Source organism: Budorcas taxicolor, chromosome 10, assembly GCF_023091745.1.
Source record: "Budorcas taxicolor isolate Tak-1 chromosome 10, Takin1.1, whole genome shotgun sequence".
NCBI classification, from domain to species: domain Eukaryota; kingdom Metazoa; phylum Chordata; class Mammalia; order Artiodactyla; family Bovidae; genus Budorcas; species Budorcas taxicolor.
Window position 1 is genome coordinate 83595611 of NC_068919.1, and position 20475 is coordinate 83616085.

General features: G+C 40.6%; 1 protein-coding gene across 1 annotated transcript; it reads right to left on the reverse strand.

Moving 5' to 3' along the window:
- Positions 1-61: 61 nt before the first annotated feature.
- On the reverse strand, positions 62-20439 carry ALDH6A1 (aldehyde dehydrogenase 6 family member A1). Its single transcript, XM_052646436.1, has 12 exons — positions 20341-20439; positions 12512-12571; positions 10853-10927; positions 10521-10682; positions 10216-10294; positions 9523-9825; positions 8025-8146; positions 6471-6660; positions 6093-6274; positions 4607-4786; positions 4244-4342; positions 62-2356 (listed from the first exon to the last, which is right to left on the reverse strand). Exons 1-12 carry the CDS (start codon positions 20389-20391, stop codon positions 2252-2254), a joined length of 1608 nt encoding a protein of 535 aa, XP_052502396.1. The 5' UTR covers positions 20392-20439; the 3' UTR covers positions 62-2251.
- Between the last annotated feature and the right edge of the window lie 36 nt (positions 20440-20475).

Genomic DNA, 20475 nt, shown 5'->3' on the forward strand with positions numbered 1-20475 from the left:
AAGTATGATACCATAAAAAAACAACAAAACAAAAACAGGGTTTCTTTTCAAGAGCTTTTTACTTGTAATTTGTTGTACATAATCAATTAGTACAATGTAGAATCTGAGAAATTTCAAACGAGGCCACTTTTTTAGCTGCTACTAGCATGAACTGTACAGATTTTTTTTCCATCTAAGAAATAAGAAACTCTTCTGAGCAGCAAATAGCTAGCCAAATGACTTGATTCTAATTATAGCAACACAGTTCTGATGAGTTAGTATTTCTTAAAGAGTGATTTCCCTTATATGTAAGGAAAACTTAGGTGTCTCTGGGATTATATTTAATTCCACTTGGAATTTAGACAAAAATGACCTTTCATTCAACCCAGCCTGTAGTTGTTGGACTGAATTAAGTATTACTATCAGTTACCAGCTGTAATAAGAGATAAAACAAGGAGCATTCTATTACAAAATTATAAATTTCTATTGCCTCACCTTTAGGAAGGCAGACCTCCCCCCCTAAAAAAAAAATGGGCCAGCAGGGTCATAAAACATATTTTATTAAAGTTCAGTCACCTTAAATGATTGAAGGTTGTGACTTTCTATCATCTGCCTGACAACCAGAACTCTATCAGAAATGAGAAGCCTTTCCCTAGTTCAGTGGGTGAAGACCATATCAGAAAGACAGGATTCAGCCAGCATGGTAGAACAGAAACAATCTATTCTGTTTAACAGCCAGCATGGTAGAGCAGAAACAATCTATTCTGTTTAATACATAAATTTATGTTCTGACTTAAAGTTGAGCTATAGCAAAGAAACAAAAAGCATAAAGACGTTTGCAGAAGAGCTGTCAATGCACTTCTTCTACTACCTCACACATAGAGAGCTTTGAAATTTCTTAGGCCCTAATCAATTACTTTACATTAAGGGGTCTTTCATTAAAAGTATCACAAATGAGAAATGCAGGCAAGAGCAAAGCACAATATAAAAAATGCAGCAAGTAGTATCAGGTTAGACTTACTTTAGGTAAGAATCTTGCTCACACTTGGAGAACACTTGAGTTTGAAGGTTTTGGGTCTCTAGTCCAGATATTTTCAGGAAGAATTTTTGTTTGGAGAATTTAACAGTGTTACCCAAGGTTGTATCTTCAAGAGTGGTTCATTTTCTCTGACCCTTTGTTACTCAAAGTAGAGTACCAGGAGTCCTAAGAAATCTTCTGTCCTTGTCCATTATACTGATTTAGTCTGGATTAATTTTATTTCAAAGTGCAGAACAGTGGTTAAAACTTGTTTTCAGAAATAAATTTTGGAAGAGAAAAATATTATAAAACATATAGGTAATGTTTCTTCAGTTTCTTGTTCAACTAATGAGAAAAGGGCATTGCCTTTTTTTTAACCATTGATCATTTCTCAATAAATGTGAGATTCTATTGAACATAAAAAAAAAAAAGAGTCTGGCTCACTTTCATGGTTGGAACACCTCTTGATTTCTGGGCCTAATATAACTTCTGAAATAGTTTTCTTAAAAATAAAACAAAACCTGCTGGCATCTAAATTAATGACTGACGCACTAATTAATGATTACTGAAGCAAACCCTGAAATTTAACACTTGGCACAAACAACAAAAAGTTGATTTATCCAAAAAGTTGAGGTATCCATAGTAAGTGGTTTTACGAAGCAGGAATAGTGACAATGGTAGAATTTGTGATCATGAATCACTAGGACAAAGTGGCATTCAGCAGGAAAGAAAGCAGCAGTTGTCACAACTGTGGGATAAGCAGAGATGGATTATGTCTTTGTAATGTGGGATAAATGAGAGGCTCCGAAAAGCCTGGCAGAGGGGTTTGACCCACTGGCATTTATGTAGGACTGTGTGAGGATCAACCAAAGGGTGAATTATGACCTATGTCTCCGTCCAAGAGCTCCTCTTCCTTGGGAGATCTTCTTTACACACACTAATGTTCCCTCCACGTCATTCATCAGAAATGGGGACAATTTTTAGAAAACAGGTCTAAGCTCTTATTCCAGATAAGCATTTCACAGTTAGAACAGTGACCTCAAAAATAAAATTATGAAGAGCAAGTGAAAATCTGGTTTCAGAGTTACTCTAGGAGTCTCCCTATTAGCAACTTAACAGGGGTCAATGGTCCTGAGAAAGATTTTAGTTACAAGGTATTCCAATCCCCGGGATCTGAGTAAAGTAGGCAGTTGGAATTGGTCAAAAATAAACAGTGATTACTCAGTATGCACCGAGTCTGGAACAGACTTGTTTCTAACGGCCCATGGTAGGCATGACTACAGCAGGTGAGGAAAGAGAAGCATCTTCTTCTTTCCATTGAGAAGTGATAGTCTTTAGCTGAGTATAGAATTGGATGCCCTACAGAGAACAAAGAAAAAAAAGAGTTATCATACATGCCTGGGGGTTTCATGATTCTTCTTTTAATCAACTTTTGAAGGAGGTATTGTGAAATGCTATTCATGTTCCTACTTGCAGAACAGGTGCAACCAGAATTCAATATATTATTCATGAGATAATCTATGTAAATCACTTAAAATATTACCTGGCACATAGTAGAGTCAAATCTTAGCTATCATTATGCTAAAACTAGCCAAGAATATATAAATGTAAAAACTGGACAATGTAAACTGTTAAACTTGTATTTATTTTATAAGAATAGGCTTGAGCAAAAGAGAATACAGTGTACAAATTTAACACACAAAATTACTAGCAAGCTAGAAGAGTACTGTTAGAACACAACTCACTAGCTTGATTAAAATATACCTCTAGAATTAACAGACAAAATCTGGGCCATGTTAATATAGAAAACAATTTTTTTAGAGATTATTACATACTTTCAATATAAGATACAAGTTTACATTTTATTATGTAAGAATGATACCTTTATGTCTTCTTTACAGAATGCAAAATAGCAATTTAATTGCCTAAGGATTTAAGACTTCAAACTCTGGTTAGTCTTTTACTCTAAGAAGCCTCACTTACTGCTTCACTTACTAGAGTAACTTAGTAATTAAACAGGCATGGGGGTTGAAAAAAAACCCCAGACCAACAAACTTTTAAGCAACAGTTTTACTCTGCTTCCCTTGAAAGAAATGTTTAATTGTATCAAATTAATCATTTTTACAAAAGCTGTGACTAATGCACAAATTGGATAATCCATCTTGAAACAACGAGTGTTGTCTTAACCAGTTGGCAACACTGTCATACTCTGCTATGTAATCCCACCGTTAATTTATTATTAACCTATTAAGGGAGACCTGTATAGAAAACAAGTCAACTAGTGTTGTCTTAACCAGCTGGCCACACTGTCATACTCTGCTATGTAATCCCACTGTTAATTTATCATTAACCTACAAAGGGAGACCTGTATAGAAAACAAGTAATTTTTTACTGAAGGTTCCAAAACGGCTGTATTTCTGTGGGACTACAAAGCACTTTTCACCAGGCCATTTGTCCAACATGTATTTAGTTACCTGCTCTGGTGCTATATCCTGCAGATAAGTAAATAATAATTACAGTGACAAGGGCTTCTTAACATGAGTTAGAGTCCCATTGACTTGCCTCTGTCTACCTCTCTAACCTCATCTCTTGCTACTCTCTCCCTCATTCACTCATTGGGCTCCAACCCATTTCTACTGTTTGATCATGCCATGCCTGGTCTTGCTTTAGGGTATATGTACAAGTTGAAGGATGTGACAATGGTGGTAACTTGGTTCCAGATCTGCTTTATATATTTTTTATTTGATGCTATACTTATAGCATTTATTATATTTAGAATATTGTTTAATATACAGAAGGTACTCAATAAAAGTTTTAGTAAATGAGTGACTAACAGGAAATGTGTGGTGGGAGCACTTGAGGGACATACCCAAGCCAGCATTGGAGGGGATGGTGGTGAGAGGTGCCTTTCTTTAGCAAATCCACACTGTAAACGTGGTTAACAGTCATGAAGGAGGGTAGAAATAGGATGTAGGAAGAGAGGGTCATAGGCAGAGGAGAGGGCATATACAAAAGCTTGGACTTACTCAAGCTCTTCCCCCAAAACTGTTGCCTTGAGTTATTCAGGAAATAGCAAAGTTTTATTAACTTTTATATCTTTTCTAGGGAACCTACTGACAAGTACTGCTGAACAACATATAACCTCACAGAAGCTGCAGGCAGTTCCTTTCTTGCAGAATCCTTGTTCCTGAATATGTTCAAGAGAGTTTCTTAGAGGAAAAATATTTTTTTAAAACTTGAAGTTACCTGTTTGCCATAGAAATTGGTGTCTCCCCTGAAGGAAGCGCGAGAGCCGGTAAATGAGAACATTGGCAAAGGCACTGGAATGGGCACATTCACCCCAACCTAAAGCAGAACAAAGCCACATCAACCACTAAGAAAGACTCCGCGAAGGAACTCTCCGTTTAGAAGCACAAGTGCTGGGCATCAGAGAGACCAATTTAACTACCCACCTTCCACCCGATCCTCCATCCCATGAACTTTTATTCCTGAGGAAGAAATGGGGCATCAAGGCAGAGCAGAGAGCAGTGACTGACCCGTTTACCTTCTCCCTTTACACAGGAAACTGTAAATGGCTGCAAGAATCTCCTAAAAATTCTGTTCACAAACCTGCCCAACATCCACCAAGTGGGAATATTTCCGAGCAGTGGCTCCATTGGTGGTGAAGATGGCTGTTCCATTTCCATATGGGTTGTCATTTACAATCTTGATGGCTTCATCCAAAGTGTCTGTTTCCAGAACTACAAGAACTGGGCCAAAAATCTCCTCCTTGTAACAGGTCATGTTTGGCTGCCAAGAGTGATGCATCGGAAAAGTAGTCAGTATTTTTTGCGTATTTGGTATTTTATTACCCACAGCTTACATGCACAATTTTTAGGTTAGTGATCTCTTTTCATTTCAAATCACCTGTAAAAAAAAAAAGTCCTTTCTTTCCATGCTCCATCTTCCAAGCTACCAATCATAAGTAACTTGAAACTCGTATTTCTATAATGACATAACTACACTCCTTTCCTTTATGCACTGTATTTTTTGATCTCATGACCCATCACTAGCTTCTTGATTTATGCCTGTATTACTTGTTTACACAACTGTTACGTTACTGAAAAGCTACTTGAAAATTCATTTTAGAAATCAAATATACATTAAAAACATAACGAGAATTTTTCTATTTAAAGAAATCCTGTGGCAAGTTTTCTGTAACATAAATAATCCTTTCTTCTTCATTCCTTTGCCTCCTAAATGAGTCTGTCCATTTTTATTTTGGTATCAGGTCACATTAAACATTCAAAACATCTTTCACCACTGTAGCTGTGTTTGTAGCTGGATAAGTAGATTTTTCCTCAGTGATTCTGTGGCAAAAAATCTCAATTTCTATTATACTTAGATTCAACTCTTGATTATTCAGGATTATAATAGGAATAGTGAGGATATATGAACTTAAAAAAAAAACCTCAATGTAGTCATTAATTTTAGATAAGCAATTTTCAGAGTTTTGATAAATAAAAACTGACACCAGTTCTTTTTCTTTCGTTGCTTTCTGGTGAAGATGCACGTATTCAATAAACATTGAAAGTGAAGTGAAAGTGTTAGTCACTCAGTTGTGTCCGACTCTTTGCAACCCCATGGACTCTACCCTGCCAGGTCCATCTGTCCATGGAATTCTTCAGGCAAGAATACTAGAGTGGGCTGCCATTCTTCCTCCAGAGGCTCTTCCCAACCCAAGGATTCAACCTGGGTCTCCTTCATTGCAGGTGGATTCTTTACTGCTGAGCCAGTACTGGGGGGGCTCAATAAACACTGGGTGGTTGATATATTGTATTTGTGACAGAGGCTATTTATCTCTGCAAAGCCAAAAATATTTACTTTTTCTCCCTTAACGGAAGTTTTCCAACATTGATACAGTGGAAAGAGGTTGGGAGTCAGGAGGGGTGACTCATTCAGACTTAATGATAAAATAATTGAGTAATTCTGGCAAGAGATGAGGTCTCTAGTCATTAAATGTCTTCATTTATAAATTAGAGGAATGAGATTCCATTGTCTCCAGTGGTGCCTTCAGCTCATATGTTTGTGAACTAAATAATTCACAGTTGTTCACCTTGACATTTGAAATGATGGTTGGCCCAACAAAGTTCCCATTTTCATAACCTTTGACTTTAATACTTCGCCCGTCAAGAAGGATGGAAGCTCCTTCCTTTGTTCCACTATCAATCAGGTTACAGACACGCTCTTTTGCCTGGGGAGTGATCAGAGGGCCAAGATCAGCTCCAGGCTGGTCTCCTGTAAAACAACACAGAAGTATTTAAGGTCTTTATGAACATAAACGATGAGTGATAACTAAAGATGAATCTGAATGACAAGTAGTCCAGTACAAAGAGAGACAGTGGTAAGAATAAACATGACCGCTCCCACTGGACAAGGCCAATGCAAAACCCAGAGCTTAGCGCCAGAGTTGCAAAGTCTAAAAATTGGTTACCTGCATTGACTCTTAGTTTTTTGGCACGTTCTACCAGCTCTGGCAGCCACTTCTTAGCTTCTCCCACAAGGATTGCTGTTGAAAGAGCCATGCAGCGTTGACCAGCAGCTCCAAATGCTGCCCCAACCAACTGGTTCAGGGTATTTTCCTTATTCGCATCTGGCATGACTACTCCATGGTTCTTGGCTCCCTAAGGAAATACAGCAAGTACATGAATCTTCCTTGGTAAAATACAATTAGGCTAATAAACTAAAGAATCTAAGTCTTCAGATGAGAATTTAAGAAAAGGACTTGAGAATTTATCCTATGCTGCTTTGAAAGGAGATTTATTATCATTTTGATATTGTTTAAGTCCTGGCAACACTGAGTAAGTCTCCGAGTTACTTTTTCTTCACTTTCTCAGCTGAAAAGCTGACGTGTTTATTTAGATCAAAACTATTATTTAAAAAAAAAACTCACCCCAAACAAAATACTGTCTCAATCACATTCAGATTGACAAACACTTCATCTAGGAACCAAGGAGAACTCCCTTCTCTTTTCTAAGTTAGGTAGGAAAGAATCTGTTGTTTGTTAGGGTTTCCAGTTATATGAAGAGCAATGTAAACAAAGGGTTTCCAGTAGCCAGCTGAAAGGCAAAACAGGAGGGAGACCTCCTGACAGATAATTTGTAGAAAGAAGTTCCCCTAATTGACTTGCTTCTAGATACACAGCCTCATAAATTTCTATGTAGGATGACACAGGGTCATTTTCCATATATTTACAGATATACTATAGTTGAATACTTGAATAGATACCTTGTCTGCTACTTAACTGTATCACGTTACACAGAGCATTAATGTTAGATACAAAACACATCGATGAAATATGTAGGGGCATAAATCAAATTGGCCAAAACACATCCAGCCATGAAAAGAAATAAACGGGATTATCATGAATAGTTTCTAAGCCTGTGGATAGGTGGCTTCCCTTTCTGCTATTAGTGGAACAGTAAGAATGGCAACTGGACATTATATTTAGTATCAAATGACCACAAAGTATTTGGCAAGGATCTAGTCACTAAGGAACAAAAAAACTGTGCAGTCAAGTAAACCACACTCAGATATCATACAGGGATATCTGGCTCTTTACTAAACCACCACCACCACAGTGCCTTAAATAGCCTGGACTCTTAGGGAAGATCACATCTTTAACATTAGTAGTTAGGATCTGCCTTAAAGGCAGGAAGGATGAGGGCTAGCTGAAAGCACGGGATGAAGGAAGAAATAGGGCCAGAAACAGAATTTTGGGCTGAAGCCCAAAGAATCTGAATATCTTTCTTAAGGAGAAATGTGACTTTATCACCGAGATTACCTGGATAAACTAAAAGGTAATTAAAGTGACTGAGAATAAAACTCATCACAAGGTTTGTGGTTAAAGGGAAGATAATCAGGATGAACTGTGAATAAAGAAACACTGGCATTAGGGTGAGATGAGTGGTTCCTCTGCTGAAGGGCTTTTTCCAGGTAATTTTAATACATACAACAGAATTTGGGGGAAAAAGGAATAAGAAGTCACCATATTGGCTTGAACTCTCTTGCCATGTCTTGACCCTCGCTCGAAGATGTACTCTCCTGCCTGGTTGGATCCCACAAAGCTGATTGCTTTGATATCCGGATGATCGCAAATAAAATTTACAGCTTTAAGGAGAAAATAAATGAGTATCACAAAGGAAGAAGGGCTATGGGCTTCTCAGAATAGCAAATTTGTCCTTTTCGCACTGCTATGAAAGAGAAGTTTCATACTTTTGTTTTCTTGCCCTGGAATCCCCTTTTAGAGTTCTGTCCTTGTTCTCTTAAATTCTTTCGGTTTTTTTTTTTTGGTCACGCAGCACCGTTAATTGGATCTTAGTTCCCCAACCTGGGACTGAACCTGCGCCCCCTCCTCCAGTGGAAGTGTGGAGTCTTAACCATGGGACCGCGAGAGAAGTCCCTCTTTTAAATTCTTTAAACTACAAATTCTATTTAACGTGTTCTCTTTCATTGTTTTTCCCAATTGCTAGTCCAGAATTTTTACTTTAACTCTGAAGGCTACCCAATACAATATTGTAAAGTAATTAGCCTCCAATTAAAATAAATAAATTTATATTAAAAAAAAACTCTGAAGGCTACAGCTCCTATTTTCCTTCAAAATAAAAGCCTTTCAATACTCGACTCCTTTTGTCTTTTACGAATATGATATTTCCTCAACTGTCACTTGTATTGGAACTCTCAGATATTACTGTGCCCTCATATGAGAGGCAATAGAGCACAGTATTTAAAAGTAAAAACCATGGTTGGCCTGTTTATTTTTTTTTAATAAAATTTTACTTATTTATTTGGCTGCTCTGGGTCTTAGTTGTAGCATGTGGGATCTAGCTCCCTGACCAAGGATCGAACCTGGGCTCCCTGCACTGGGAGCTCAGAGTCTTAGCCACTGGACCACCAGGGAAGTCCCTGGTTGGCCTGTTTAAATATACACATCACAACTTTTGACAGTTTCCAGCAACATGACTTTGGGCAAAATCAGCTGATTTCATTATGCCCCAATTTTCTCATCTGTAAAATGGGAAGATAATAGTACCTACCTGAAAGAGGGATTGTAAAGATTAAATGAGAGAATAGATGGAAGGCATTGGAACAGTGCTTGAAACAAGGAAGCACTTTTTAACTATTAGCCATTATTATATGAATCAGAAGGACTTCGGTACCTCTGTGGTCTATAAATTCTGAGTTAAATAATGTTAAGTCCCTTCAGTATTGATATGAAAACTTACTCTTATAATTTTACCTATCTTGCCCCAACCATACTTCTTTGAGCTAATATATTCTGTAGGGCAAGAAACACTGCTACTCCCCAGTTAGTTACCTTAGCACAGAGATGGCAAAACAGTCAACAAACATTTTCTTCAAAAACGGAGGTTACTTATTAGTAGTAAATCCCTTTATCCCTAAAACACCCTAAAACACCCCATCACTGACTCAACACCTTGGTTTTTGGTAGCCAGATTAAGTGCCAGGTCCAGAGGGGCAGGTACCTTCATGTTGTCCATGGATGATATTCAGTGTTCCATCAGGGGCACCAGAGTCCTGAAACAGTTTGGCGAGAAGCATAGTTGCTCCAGGGACTCGCTCTGATGGTTTCATCAGGAAGGTATTTCCACACACCATGGCCATGGGAAACATCCAAAGGGGGATCATGGCAGGAAAATTGAACGGAGCAATGCCTGCACACACCCCCAGAGGCAGACGGTAGGAATAAAGGTCCATGTCTTTGGTGATGGATGGCATGGTCTCCCCCAGCATGAGGGACGTCACACTGCAGGCATGCTCAACCACCTCTGGAACAGAGAAGCAGCAGTCAGGTGAGCAATTCTTCACACTGCCCAGTACTTAGCTTCGTCATGCTCTAGTCAGCCCTGAGTGGCAAGGCCAATGACAGATGGAAAAAGCACTGATTCGCTATGTGAAGATGTTGCATGAAGCGAGATCATCTGAATGGAAAGAAGGCAGTGAAATGCATAAACCAACTGGAAGATTACTGGAGTACAATAACGAAGTAAGCCAACAGCACAGATACCCAGGTACTGTCATTTCCCACAAGTATTAGGATATCATGGGATAGCAAAACCTACATAAAGGAAGCGGAAGTCCCCCACTCTGGGGGACCCTTATCTTCCTTTGCTTCTTCCCAGTGTCCCTGAACTCCCCTAGAGGGACTCCCTGCTTACGGAGGCCTCGAAACACATCTCCTTCAGCATCCGCCAGGGTCTTCCCTTGTTCCAGCGTGATCAACCTGGCAATTTCTTTCTAGAGAGAAAACACACAAATAGAAACCAACACAAGGATGTGCCTCCCTTTAGTTCTCAGGCAGCCAGAAAAGAAGAAAAGTCAAGGAGAAGTTGTTGGAGGGAGAAAGCCATGATCTATGTCTCTGGATTGTACAGTTAGGGAGGGCAGCAAACAGGGCCTCTATGAGAGTGACAAGTAGCACCTAAATAACACTTTGGGAAATTATACCATTCAGCTTTCTTACCAAGTTTTCTTTAATGAGTTGTTGATAGCGGAGCAGGACCTGCTGACGGCTTAATATTGAAGTGTCTGCCCACGCGGGAAAAGTACGTTTGCAGGAAGAAACTGCTGCCTCCATTTCAGCCTTGGTGGACTGAGGGACCCGACCAATGACCTCATTGGTGGCCTGACGGAAAAGGCAGCATATCAATCATCCTTTGTCCCCGCCCCACCCTCTTCATTTAGTCACAGGGGCAGTGATACGTGCTTCACAACAGAGACCAGGTCCTTATTTTTCCCACTGTGTTCCCAGAATTCTAGGCTAGTGAGTTCAGGCCCCAAAGCAGCTTTCCTTACGGGATTGTGGATGTTGATCCATTTGTCACTTTTGGATTCAATAAATTTCCCATCAATGAAGAGTTTTACAGTTGGCTGGGGGAGAAAAAAAATAAACACAATACTTTGTATTAGTTAATTGCTTTACTTCTCTCTTTCTCTTTCACAAGGAGAAAAGAACTGGGGTTGATAACTGAATTTTCTGCTTTCTAGCTATGTCACCACTAGGAAAGAGATACACAATATACTCTTCTGTAGAGATGTTAAGATAGGGTGGAACCTCTCAATACTGTGATCTCTCTGTAAATGGAAAATTCCCTGTAATCATACAGTGGAACTTCATAAAAAATGTATGTCACTGAGAAAGTGAAAGTCAACTCCATGGACTGTAGCCCACCGAACTCTTTTGTCCATGGAATTCTTCAGGCAAGAACACTAGAGTGGGTAGCCATTCCCTTCTCCAGGGGATCTTCCTGACCCAAGGACTGAACCCGGGTCTCCTGCACTACAGGCAGATTCTTTACCATCTGAGCCACCAAGGAAACCTATGTCACGGACAAGCTTATACTAAAAAAGCAGCAGACTCTGTGTTAACAAATGTTAACCATTATGATTTGTTGGCCCAGTTGACTTTCTGGCACATTACCATGAGCGTGCCTTATCTTTATGATCAAAATATTTTTAAAAACATTTCTATGTGTAGCTTTTCTAAGAAGCAGCTTGTTTTCATTAAATTTTCAAATGTGGTCTGTAGGCCAAAAAAGGTGAAAGACTACTATGTTATAATATGTGCATGCTTCTACCTAAACAGGATTTTGAGCACCAGTCCTTACAGATCAGGTTTAGTTACTGCAAATGGTTAACAGACAGTAGGTCTGTAAAAACAACTCTAAAGGTTGTAAAGAAGACAACCTTTGAGGCCAGGGTCAAGAAAACCTGTAGAAGTCATGAAAATGTTTGTATCTTTTGACACAGTAATCCCAGTTCAGAAGGGAAATAATATAAAAGAAGCAAAAATAACCAAAAAGATATAAATAAATGTTAGCTTTATAATACTGAAAAAAAAGGAATAAATTTAAACGTTATTTGTGAAAATTATTAGTTCATTCACACGGTATCTACTTGATAGAATATTACATAGGCATTAAAAGTCATAGTCATGGTGGCTCAGGGGTAAAGAATCCACCTGCCAATGCAAGAGACATGGGTTTGATCCCTGGTCTAGGAAGATCCCACATGCCATGGAGCAACTAAGCCTGTGTGCCACAACTATTGAACCTGCACTCTAGAGCCTGGGAGCCGCAACTACTGGGCCCTTGTGCCACAACTACGAAGCCTGAGTGCCTAAAGTCCGTGCTCTTCAATAAGAGAAACCATGGCAATAAGAAGCCTGCGCCCTGCAACTGGAGAGGAGCCCCTACTGGCTGCACTAGAGAAAAGACTGTGTGGCAATGAAGGCCAGCAAAGCCCCAATAAATAAAATTATTAAAAAAAAATGAGAGTCATAAAGATCACTTTGCAATACTGGAAGTGTTTACAACATAACAGACATAATACAAGATAAGAAAATCAAGATAGAAAATTTCAGATAAACTCTGATCACCATGATGTAAAGAAAATATTCCCAAACTGTACTGGATTCCTTTTCAGAAGTCAACCTTTATTACCAAATAAACTCACCACTGAAGATGAAGAGAAGGAGGATGCTGGCTGCCAACTGGAATTCACCTTGGAAGAGACCTGGGAGGTAAAATAAAGATTATTTTGATAAATGAGAGCAGAAAATTACTAAAAACTTAGTGAATGGCCACTATCTGCTCAGTATTCTACTAGTTACCATGAGTATATGAAGAAGGACTTGGTGTTTGCTCTCAAGGGTCATATAGTCTTTAAAGAGAAAAGCTGTGAGGCTGTGGGACACAGCAAACTACGAGAGAACAAAAACTCATAACCATCACGTGTTCAATTTCTAGGATAGTCCTGATTTTAAAAAGATGTTTTTTGGTCATTAGACTGTATTTTTCTAGTTTTGGCCTGATAAATGTAGTCACCTTAAATCTAAAAATAAGAAAACACCTAAGATGGGATTCCCTGGTGGCTCAGACAGTAAAGCGTCTGCCTGCAATGCGGGAGACCAGGGTTCAATCCCCAGGTCGGGAAGATTCCCCTGGAGAAGGAAACGGCAACCCATTCCAGTACTCTTGCCTAGAAAATTCCATGGATGGAAGGAGCCTGGTGAGCTACAGTCCATGGGATTACACAGTCGGACACGACTGAGCAACTTCACTTCACTAAGATGGTGTCTAACACAATAGGTGTTGACTATAAGACAGTATATAACCAAGTGTCAAATATATGTATAATATGCCCATACAAGTACTTAAACATGAGTGTTCATAGTAGTTTTGCTGGTAATAGTGTAAAATTTGGGAGCATCTTAAAGGTTGGATGGGTGAATAGGGAAACTAGTACGGTATATTCAGATATTAGAATACTACTCAGCAATGAAAAGGAATAAACTATTGATAATGCAACATGGATAATTATAATAATTATACTGAGTGAAAGAAGTTAGACTTAAGAAGAGTACCTATATAAAACTAGAAAATGTAAACCATAGTGTCAGAAAGCAGATCAGTGGTTACCTAGAGATGACGGTGGAAGAAAAGATGAAGGTCAGAGGGAAACATTTTGGGGCAATTAATATATTCATTATCTTGATTGTGATGTTTTCACAGGTATATACAAATATTAAAACATTAAATTATACACTTTATCTTAGATCAATTTTATTTTAATAAAGCTATTTTTTAAAATGCCACATATACCTAAGAGGAAAAGAATGTGTTATATTTAATAGAATTTAATCAGGAAATGGTTAGGATGGCGGGATTAGTTAAAATAATATATAATATAATATATATATAATAAAAATATATATAATATATAAAATATATATAAAATATAAATATATATAATATATATAAAACAATATATATATAATATATAATAGAATAGAATATAAAAGGAAGGTGCAGTCTAATAACCTATTACCTTATCTGAAGAGAGACCATGTTAACCAAAGAGTTTAGGGATGTATAAAGTACAAGAATTTGTTTGCGTGCTGACAGCACTATCCAGAGGAAAAGGTGCTGGTCCTTTGGGCCAGTAGTCTATCAAAATGCCTAGTCTGCAGCTTCTCCTTTCACCACAAAAGCTATTTCAAACCAGCAACACCCTCCTGGGGACCACCATGTCTTATAGCCACATTCCCGATACCAACATAGAACCCGGTATACAACAGGTGTTCAAAAGCTATATTGCCTGTTGTTCCCCACCCCAGACTTGGTTAGGTGTATTTTTCTGTACACCTGCTAAGTCACTTCAGTCGTGTCCGACTCTGTGCGACCCCAGAGATGGCAGCCCACCAGGCTCCCCGTCCCTGGGACACCTAGCAGTCAGTATTTCCCTATCGAGTTTATTTGTCTGTGTTGTAATAGCCTAGGTACTTGTTTTTCACCCCAAGATTATAAATTCCACGGGGACAGGTACTGCATCTTATTTACCTACTTTATAACCTTACTAGATCAAGACTGTTCAGGTATGAAAAACAGCTTAGCAAGTAGTTGGTGCTCATTAAACACTGCTATTATTGTATTACTATAAATATTATCTGCTCACATTCCTTGCTGTTTCAAAACATACCAATATTCTTAAAATTTTCAACTCTGTTCCTTTCCCTCTCACAGAGCTGATCTTATTTTTTCTACTTCAGGGGAAACAGAAATCACGAGATGGAAACTTCCTCAACTTCCTTCTAGCAAGCCTACCAAACTGACCAATACTCATCATCTTTTCCTTTTACCTCTTATAGAGAAGGCAGCTACCAAGGTTCATGAAGACAGAGTAACTGGGAGACAGAGGTACACAGTCAATGTCTGACTGAAGAAGCATGTCTTTCAATTTAAGGCTAATCTCTGAATCTGTGCTCTGAAGTCAACTGTTCCTCCTGCCTCAGACACTTCCACCAATTATCCTTTCTTTCCTGTATCTTAAAACCTCTCTCCATCCAACAGAAAGGGTTCTCTACATGAATTACCGTTATTTCCTCATCTCCCACTAGCTCCTCAATCAACTCCTACCTTTATGACGGAACACCAGACCACCAGAGACTTCCTCCATACCATGGACTCTTCCCAGTCCTTCTTGTACTTGACGTCTCAGCAGAGGTGAAGAGTTAACCAGACCTTCTGTCCCAAATCCCCTTTCCACTTACATTGTGATGCCCTGGTATCTTTTCTATCTCTTGGGCCACATTTTCTCTGCCTTCTTCGTTGATTGCTTCTCCCATACCTGGCCTCTAACTGCTTGAGTTTCTGGACAAGGAGAGGTCCCAACTCTCCTTGGGTGATTTCATTAACTCCAGTGGCTTAATTAGCTAGATCCTGGTGATGCCCAAATCTTTAATTTTTCACCAGAATCCTCCTCATCAGGTAATACTTACATAACTGTCTTCACCACATCTCTACTTGGATATTATTTAGGTCCATGTTGGAAAAAGCTGACTTCCTCATCGTCCTCCTATCAATCAGCTCTGTTTCCTACAACCCACCTTTCAGTGAATGGAGCTAATACCCACCTAGGTGCCCAACCAGAAACTTAAATGTCACCCTAACTCTTCTCTCCCTCTCTTCTCAGTGAATCAAACAAGTCCTGGCAATCTGGCCTCCCACAAGTCTTGGGAATGCAACCCTTTTCTTGTTTCCTCTTCCTACTCTACAGCATCATTGTCTCCTACCTGGGTTTCCGAACAGGTAATGATTCCTAACAGGTCTCTCAGCCTTCAATCTTAAACCTCTTATTCTTGTTTCCACTCCAGAGCCAAAGGGTCTTTTTAAAACACAAACTTGGTCAGATCATTCCTTTGTTTAAAACCCACCAATGGCTTTCCATTGTCCTTGGGATAGACTCACCTCGGTGTTGCTTAGAAGATTCTACATAGTATCTTTACTTCTCTAGTTTCCTAGTGTGCTGCTCTCCTCCTTGCTCTCTCTATGCTCCGGGCATTCACAGCATGTTTTGTGCTCACACTGCCCTTGCACGTGCTGCTCCCTCTTGCCCGGAGTTGTTTCATCCCATTTGCTTGGCTCACGTCTATTCTTGAGCTCCCTATCACTTTGGGTACAGGTACAGCTCAGTTCTGTAGGCTTGCTAGTAGGAAGTTGAGGACGTTCTCATCTAATGGTTTTAGTTTCCTCTGAAGTAGAAAAAACAAGGTTAACTCCTGTGAGTGAGTGGTACAGTAGCAGAGTTTTTAAGTCTCAATATCAAGTCGAGGCTAAGTACCTGATTATGGGGTTCATAAAACACCTGAATTCCTCTAGTTCTCTTATCACACTAGAGAATAGCATTATTAAGTCTGTCTTCCCTTAGAACACTAGAGAGTTGTGTCCTCATCACCTGGTAGCATTCCTGGACTAGAGTAAGTACTCAGTAATATTCTGCAGAATGAAAGCATACACCCAAGCAATTGTGGGATATTAATTTTGTTTTATGTAAACTCTCTTACTGGCTTCTCAGGTGGTGCTAATGGTAACTAACTCACCTGCCAATGCAGGAGACTTAAGAGACACGGGTTCAATCCCTGGCTTGGGAAGATTCCTTGGAGCAGGGCATGGCAACCCACTCCAGTATTCTTGCCTGGAGAATCCCATGGACAGGGGAGCCTGGGGGGCTACAGCTCATAGGTTCGCAAAACGTTGGACACGGCTGAAGTGACTTAACACACACGCAAACTCTCTTATAGGGCAGAAAATGTACAGATCAGCCAAGGAGAGCATTCTAGGCCACCTGATTTCATTCTGTCACATGCACATAGCCTCCCTGCTGTTGAGAGGGCATAATAAAACATAATCATTTAGTTTTTGACTAAATGATAGTCATTTAGTCTTTTCTTCATTTTCCAAGACACAATCATTAGTACCGTTACTGAAAAGAACTATCCTATGTCCAGTCACATCGAACTTCTTGATCTCTAGATGTTTATTTCACACTTGCTATTTTCCTTGGCAGGAATTCCCTTCTCTGGCTAAAGGCCCCTGGCTAAAGTACTACTCTTGCAGTACTCAAACAGAGATCAACTCCTTTTGGAAGCTTTTCTAGAATTGCACAGGTTGAGTTTGGGGCTCTTTCCATAGGTTCTTGCAGTACTGTGTGCAGTCTTACTGTTTAGCACTTATTGCATTGCAATAGGAAGGCTTTCAGTGAATATTTTACTCATCTTTCCTTTCCCAAAGTTTGGGCCAGTGTCTGACACAGAAAGAGAGGCTTAGACTTACGTCCTGAATTCTCAGCAACATCAGTTCAGTTCAGTCGCTCAGTTGTGTCCGACTCTTTGTGACCCCATGAATCGCAGCACACCAGGCCTCCCTGTCCATCACCAACTCCCAGAGTTCACTCAGACTCATGTCCATCGAGTCAGTGACGCCATCCAGCCATCTCATCCTCTGTTGTCCCCTTCTCCTCCTGCCCCCAATCCCTCCCAGCATCAGAGTCTTTCCCAATGAGTCAACTCTTCGCACGAGGTGGCCAAAGTACTGGAGTTTCAGCTTTAGCATCATTCCTTCCAAAGAAATCCCAGGGCTGATCTCCTTCAGAATGGATTGGTTGGATCTCCTTGCAGTCCAAGGGACTCTCTAAGAGTCTTCTCAAGAGTTACTAGGTGGGAAACCTTGGATGACCTTTAAGATTGCTGGGAGAAATATCAACAACCTCAGATACACAGATGATACCACCTTAATGGCAGAAAGTAGAGAGGAACTAAAGAGCCTCTTGATGAAACTGAAAAAGAGTAAAAAAGCTAGCCTAAAACTAACATTCAAAAAACTAAGAAGATGGCATCTGGTCCTATCACTTCATAGCAAATAGATGGGGAAAAAAATGGAAACAGTGAGACTTTATTTTCTTGTGCTCCAAAATCACTGTGGACGGGTGACTGCAGCCATGAAATTAAAAGATGCTTGCTCCTTGGAAGAAAAGGTATGACAAACCTAGACAGCGTATTAAAAAGCAGAGACACTACTATGCTGATATAGGTCCATCTAGTCAAAGCTATAGTAGTCATGTATGGATGTGAGAGTTGGACAATAACAAATGCTGAGCGCTGAAGAATTGATGCCTTCAAACTGTGGTGTTGGAGAAGACTCCTGTGAGTCCCTTGGACTGCAAGGAGATCAAACTCCAGTCAATCCTAAAGGAAATCAGTATTGAATATTCATTGGAACGACTGATGCTGAAACTGAAGTTTCAATACTTTGGCCACCTGATGTGAAGAGCCAAATCATTGGAAAAAACTCTGATGCTGGGAAAGACTGAAGGCAGGAGGAGAGGACAGGATGAAATGGTTAAATGGCATCACTGACTTAATGGACACGAGTTTGAGCAAACTCTGGGAGGTGGTGAAGGACAGGGAAGCCTGGCATGCTTCAGTCCATGGGGTCACAGAGAGTCAGACACGACTTAGTGACTGAACAACAACAACTTACTTCATTAATTCTAATCTTCACAAATATTGTCAAAACTAGGAAGTGGTGGAGCTGGAACAGAATCCAAGTATGATTGTGAAGCCTGTGTTCTTTCCACTGTATCACTGAAGAAAGTCACTGAGTCATATTAAGACTAGTTCTCTTTAAATGGGAGTGATAATATCTGGATTGCCAGACTCTAGACTACTCTCAAACTATCATGTTACAGTAACTCCTAATTGGCTTAGAATTATTATCTCTGTTCTTTTTCAGGTCAATGCAGAAGTTTCTGCAAATGAATCAGAAAAAAGTGCTTATTTCCAAAATAAAGCACTTGGGGAAGGAGATTCTTTTCCTTGATACAAAGGACAACATAGTTTTTTAAGTCTCTCAATGACTTGTGATGGTGGAAAGGCAAAGGGAAAAAAGCCAATTTAATAAAAGATTTCCAGGAGAAGTTGGTAATGGAAAATATAGGGTGGAAATTTTGTTTTCTGACTACAAAACAAAACCTAGAAAAACAGAACCAGGATTACAGCAAGAAATATGAGTTAGGACAGATCATTTGACAAATCCTTCCAACCCATTCACACTGTCCCATTAAATAGCATATTTAAACAGGAACCTTTGCAGACTCTGCTAAGAATCTTAAAAATGCATAGTCTCTGGAGTAGAACTCACTGAACCTGATAAATACTAATGTTATCTATAAGCCCAGAAATACAGAGGAAGAAGTTCCCAAGCTGAACATGAGTAAGAAAAGCAAAGCTGTTTCTTGCAGGTTCGATAATGTTGCCTCATAATATTGTAAGTCCTTGCTAGGCTTGAACAACGGGGAAAGGCTATGAACAGCTGGAAACAGCTACAGGCCTCAGGCATGTAGCTCCTGTAGCTCAACCACCTGTCCTTAGGCTAGCTTCAGAGAAGACCTGAACACCCCCACCCCACTCCAACCCCAGGGGCAGAGCTGAGTAGGGGCTTCGCTGCTAGCTCAGACGGTAAAGAATCCACCTGCAATGCGGCAGACCTGGGTTCGATCTCTGCATTGGGAAGATCCCCTGGAAGAGGGCATGGCAACCCACTCCAGTATTCGTGCCTGGAAAATCCCCGTGGACAAAGGGGCCTGGCCGGCTACAGTCCATGGGATCGGACAGCGGAACACTGTTGAGCGACTAAGTACAGCACAGCACAAGCTGACTCTGGGGTGGGAACTTGGAACTTACACTTCTTGTCTTCCTTGGTTCCCATTTTCTATCACCTATTTTAGAGATGTTTAATTCTTTGCACGTGCCTGGAACAAACTGGGATCATTAACTATGTGTCCTTATTCAACGCCAACAAAACACTGTAACTCTGCCAGAAAGTTAAACAAAGTCTTGGCAAGCAAAGGCACAACAGTCCACAGCCTGTGGAACATGCAAAGAGCCGTAGCTGGGGAAAACAGCTCAGCAAATGACTGCTTTTGGGAAAACGGAGTGAACATTCCGAGGAGATTCAAAGTTCATTCACTGACCCTCGCCCCTCGTGTGCTTCCTGCCCCTCGTGTGCTTCCTGCCCCTCGCCCCCCTGCCTTTACCTCTGATTGCAAACCGTGAAGAAGGGCGGGGGAAGGGGACAATTTGGAGGTTCTCGGCCCAATGCTAAGAGAGGTGACCAGAAGGGGAGTTTCTGGGGCAGAGAGGTGGCTGGTGCAGAGGTAAAAGGGAAGACGTTGGGCAGACCGACAGAGGTGGGGCAAGAGAGTGTCGGCAGGGATCAGGCAAGCCTCGAAGAGGAGGGTGGGCCAGAGCCATAAAAGGGGGGAGGCTCAAGAATAAAAGGGCCAGGGCTGAATCCAACGAAGGCGGGTACTGAGTGAGGTGTGGGACAGGGCCGCACAGGTCCGATGGGCACAGAGAAGGGTCAGCCATGAAGGGGATGGCTCAGAGAGCGGATGGAAAGGACGAATTTCGAGCTTCGCAACCCCTTGGCGCCACCCTCACTCGCCTGGAGGATCCGGGCCCGCAATGCCGCCGCCGCCGCCGCCACCGCCGCCATGGCTCTGGGTTGCCTCTTCTCAGCCCCCGCTCCTCTACAGTCTGGGACTGTCTAGAAGCTCTACTGCGGCCAGGCCTCGCCCCT

What these genes read in the sequence shown, in the direction of transcription:
- ALDH6A1 (XM_052646436.1), bottom strand. Translation starts at nt 20,391, where the DNA reads ATGGCGGCGGTGGCGGCGGCGGCGGCGGCATTGCGGGCCCGGATCCTC. An exon ending in AAAACTAAGAGTCAATGCAG is followed by an intron (nt 6,275 to 6,470) that starts GTAACCAATTTT and finishes GTTGTTTTACAG; the next exon opens with GAGACCAGCCTGGAGCTGAT. An exon ending in ACTTGGTGGATGTTGGGCAG is followed by an intron (nt 4,343 to 4,606) that starts GTTTGTGAACAG and finishes GTTCTGCTTTAG; the next exon opens with GTTGGGGTGAATGTGCCCAT.